Source organism: Hippocampus comes, unplaced genomic scaffold, assembly GCF_001891065.2.
Source record: "Hippocampus comes isolate QL1 unplaced genomic scaffold, H_comes_QL1_v1.1 scaffold51, whole genome shotgun sequence".
Taxonomy (NCBI): Eukaryota; Metazoa; Chordata; class Actinopteri; order Syngnathiformes; family Syngnathidae; genus Hippocampus; species Hippocampus comes.
In genome coordinates, this window is record NW_017805497.1 from 1,812,068 (window position 1) to 1,815,492 (window position 3,425).

Genomic DNA, 3,425 nt, shown 5'->3' on the forward strand with positions numbered 1-3,425 from the left:
ATGTGTCAGGCCTGATCTATGGCTGCACTGGGGGTAAAAAGTGGAGGGAAATGTTTGTTAACTGTTTGTGCTGTATAAAGCTTGTTGGCATTGTTGTAGAACCGTGCGTGCTGCATTAAATTGGTCCTTTCTAAGACTTTGATCTTCTCATGTTGCTGAAGAGCAGGCTGAGTGAAGGAAATTAAAATGTGACTCAAACATTTGAATTTTAACCTCAGGATACAATGTTCTCTCTCGCATTCCCATTTTTTCTGAATGCATCGAAGCTCCAAACTCCGTGTCTCTCTCTCTCTCTCTCTCTCTCTCCCACACACACACACACACACACACACACACACACACACACACACAGAAAAAAATATAACAAAGTAACAAATGAAAATTTGATTTATTTTTTTAAAATGTGATTGTTATTATTTGTGTATTTATTTGATGAAAGCAACTGTTTTTATTTCTTGAATTGTGTACTGTATACTCATTGTGCACAAACTTGTCTAGAAACATTTTCAATGGGGCAATTTCAAGCACAAATAATATACATTTCAACTCAGTATTTCTTAATTATTAACTTTGCATGTTTCTGAAGCTAGTATTGTCATGTAATTTTTGAGAGCATCTGGGATGTAGATCTCAAAGGTCAGAATTAAAACTCAAGACTCTTGTGAAAACAAACCAATAACATGACGGATATTAAAAATATTGTGTAATATGTCAGTGAACTTTTTAGCTTATCAGCCACTCCTCCTGGCTTGATCCGCATCGATCTGACGCTAATAAATACCCAGCACTGTCAATGTGGCATTGTCATTGTGAACTCATCAACCAACAGTCATCATGGCTGGGAATGTTCTTCTTGTGGGACTTCTGCTCTTCTGTGTGATTGCAGGTATACGAGAATGAATATTTAACTTGACATGTTTTGAGACTCTAAATCAGGAACGGGCAACTGCACGTGGTCCGCGCCCACACTGAGTGGTCCTTGAATAATCTCCCCCCGCCAAAAAAAACTTTGTGGGGGAAATTATAAACATGTTTCCGCTACTGCAGTGGACCACCGCATATTTATAGTTCAGTACCCGCAGGTTGACCTGTTTGCAGATTTTTTTCCAATAATTTTTTTCAATATTTTAGGGTGGGTAAAGTGCGGGAGTTTGGTTGTGGGACTGTGGGGATCTTACTGAATTTTTTAGTTTTTCATTTTTTTTTTGGGGGGGGGGAGGAATTATGTTGGAGGTTTATCAGCACTTTTTTGAATAATTCGGGAGTGTTTAAAAAAATTTAAATTCCAAATCTATTTAGATAGGCATCAGTTACTAGTTGAATTTCATTATTTGCAAGTTGGCACATATTTTGTCCATATTTAAAATGACATTTTCTTCCACATATCTGATTAAGAATTGCATGGTACCCCTCCCTATGACCCCTCCCCCACTACCGCTGATAAAAAAAAAAACAAAACAAAAAAAAACACCTCAATCATTTAAATTGCCCTTCCATGCTCTTTATGTTCATGGAATTATATTGCCATTTAATATTGAGACACTACGGTGTCAATGTGTTTTTAACCATTTACATATACCAACAGTGTGTTGATAAAGACACAATGGTGGCGTCTTGTATCTTTCTTAACCCAGGTCAAATGTATTTCTCATGGTGCTCTATTTTGTGTGCTCATGATGCAGTATATTAAGTATTTGTTTGAAAACTGTACTCACTTTTTTAAACAATTTTTCCTTTCACAGACACAGAGGCACTCCCGAAAAGGGTGACTATTACTGTAAACATTTACCTTTTGTTTTTTTTTAATTACATTCTTTGTAAAAGAAATCGTATAGAACGTTTACACTAAACAAGTACTCTTTTTTTCAACTTTTTTAATTTATCTGCACGAACTGAACAAATCAATCTCAGTATTACACATCATATTAAGGTTAATTAAAGCTCACACATAAATATAATTCGTGCATGTTCAGTGTGAATTTAAAACCCCACTGCTTATTCTTGGAGAAACTGAAATCTATGTATTCACTCTTTTTTTTTTTTTTTGGTCAGCCATCCTGTTCTATCACACATGAGCGAATAATCTGCCGTGAGATTTACAGCCCTGTGTGTGGTACTGATCAAAATACTTACTCCAACGAGTGTTCCCTCTGTCAGCACAACCAGTGAGTACTACACGCTACGTACACGCTACTCTCACACGCCCACATGCAAATTTACACGCACACGCTTGCGCGAACTCGAACGTTGCTTGCCCGGTGGTGAAAATAGAAACAACTCCAGTGACAAATCTGAACTGTGATTGGACATTGCTCATGGTCATTTTTATTTCCCAGAAAAATCATGATGTACACATTAGGAACAGCACATTGTATCTTTAAAGCTTTATTCTTTTCTCAGGGGAAAAAAAAAATCGTGGCGTGACTTCCGTGTGGAGGTCGGCCTGACCAGTACCAGTTGATTTGCACAAGATGAATTAAAATCGAAGACAAGTTCAAGTAAAGTTAACAATGGTCTGTTTTTGCTTTACAGGGAAACAAGGGCAGCCGTTTGGATTGCCTATAATGGAGAATGCTCCGCTGTTCAGCAGCACGGAATGTGAATATGAACAGATGGTGGAAAAGTTTGAGTCAGAATAAAAATGATTCGCAAATAAAAGAAAAAAAAAAAGTAAGCACCCCATTTACTAATTTCCTGGTTCTCTTGAAGTGGACGCTTATGGAGAAGCTTATCAATGTGATATTTTCAGAAGGTGAAGAGAAAAAAGTCGAGATGTTGGTGATGATTGAGTGCAGTTTTGGGCACATATGTGATGTACGTTCAGTGAGTCAGATTGAACAAACTGTGTCCATTTTTCCGCTGACATCACACCAAAATATGTTCTTCCACCAAGATGAACGACCAATCATCTATTGTCTTCAATTCATAATAACTCCACTGTCAATAATAAGTTCTTTAGAAATAATTATATTAATTGTTCACCTGATACTATCATATTTGTCCAAATACTTTTATTATTCAAGATTATATTTGTAATTGAAACATTTCAACTGTTGATATCCCCTTGTTGGGCAGCTAAACCTGGCTGCAGGGTCCATCGTGGGCCTTCAAAATGTCCTGTTGTGTCGTCCTGTAGAGAGAAAATAGACCACTCAGAACTTTGCTTGCACTCCTCATACATGATTACTTCATTAATGCACAGCTGTAATCAGAGGTATCAAATCCAGGTCCAGAAAGTAACCCTGCCACGGTTTGGTTTGTGTTTCTACTCAACCACAAGTAAACAAGCTTGTTTACTGAAACAATGTCCAACCCTTCAATGGATATTGACTGGAATGACGCCAAGTCACTGAATATGGCACATTATCATATACTCTCTCTCTCTCTCTCTCTCTCTCTCTCTCTCTCTCTCTCTCTCTCTCTCT

General features: G+C 37.5%; 2 protein-coding genes across 2 annotated transcripts in view; one reads left to right on the top strand and one right to left on the bottom strand.

Moving 5' to 3' along the window:
* The first annotated feature begins 754 nt into the window (after positions 1 to 754).
* LOC109519763 (serine protease inhibitor Kazal-type 1-like) lies at positions 755 to 2,658 on the top strand. Its single transcript, XM_019876478.1, has 4 exons — positions 755 to 886; positions 1,743 to 1,765; positions 2,053 to 2,165; positions 2,533 to 2,658. The coding sequence occupies exons 1-4, from the start codon at positions 835 to 837 to the stop codon at positions 2,600 to 2,602; spliced, it is 258 nt and encodes an 85-aa protein (XP_019732037.1). The 5' UTR covers positions 755 to 834; the 3' UTR covers positions 2,603 to 2,658.
* A 336-nt stretch (positions 2,659 to 2,994) lies between these two features.
* The window catches only part of LOC109519764 (serine protease inhibitor Kazal-type 1-like), a 22,177-nt gene continuing 21,746 nt past the window's right edge, over positions 2,995 to 3,425 (bottom strand). The window contains exon 4 of the mRNA XM_019876479.1: positions 2,995 to 3,130. Coding sequence (XP_019732038.1) covers positions 3,076 to 3,130 — 55 coding nt within the window. The 3' untranslated portion in view covers positions 2,995 to 3,075. The remainder of the gene's footprint in view (positions 3,131 to 3,425) is intronic.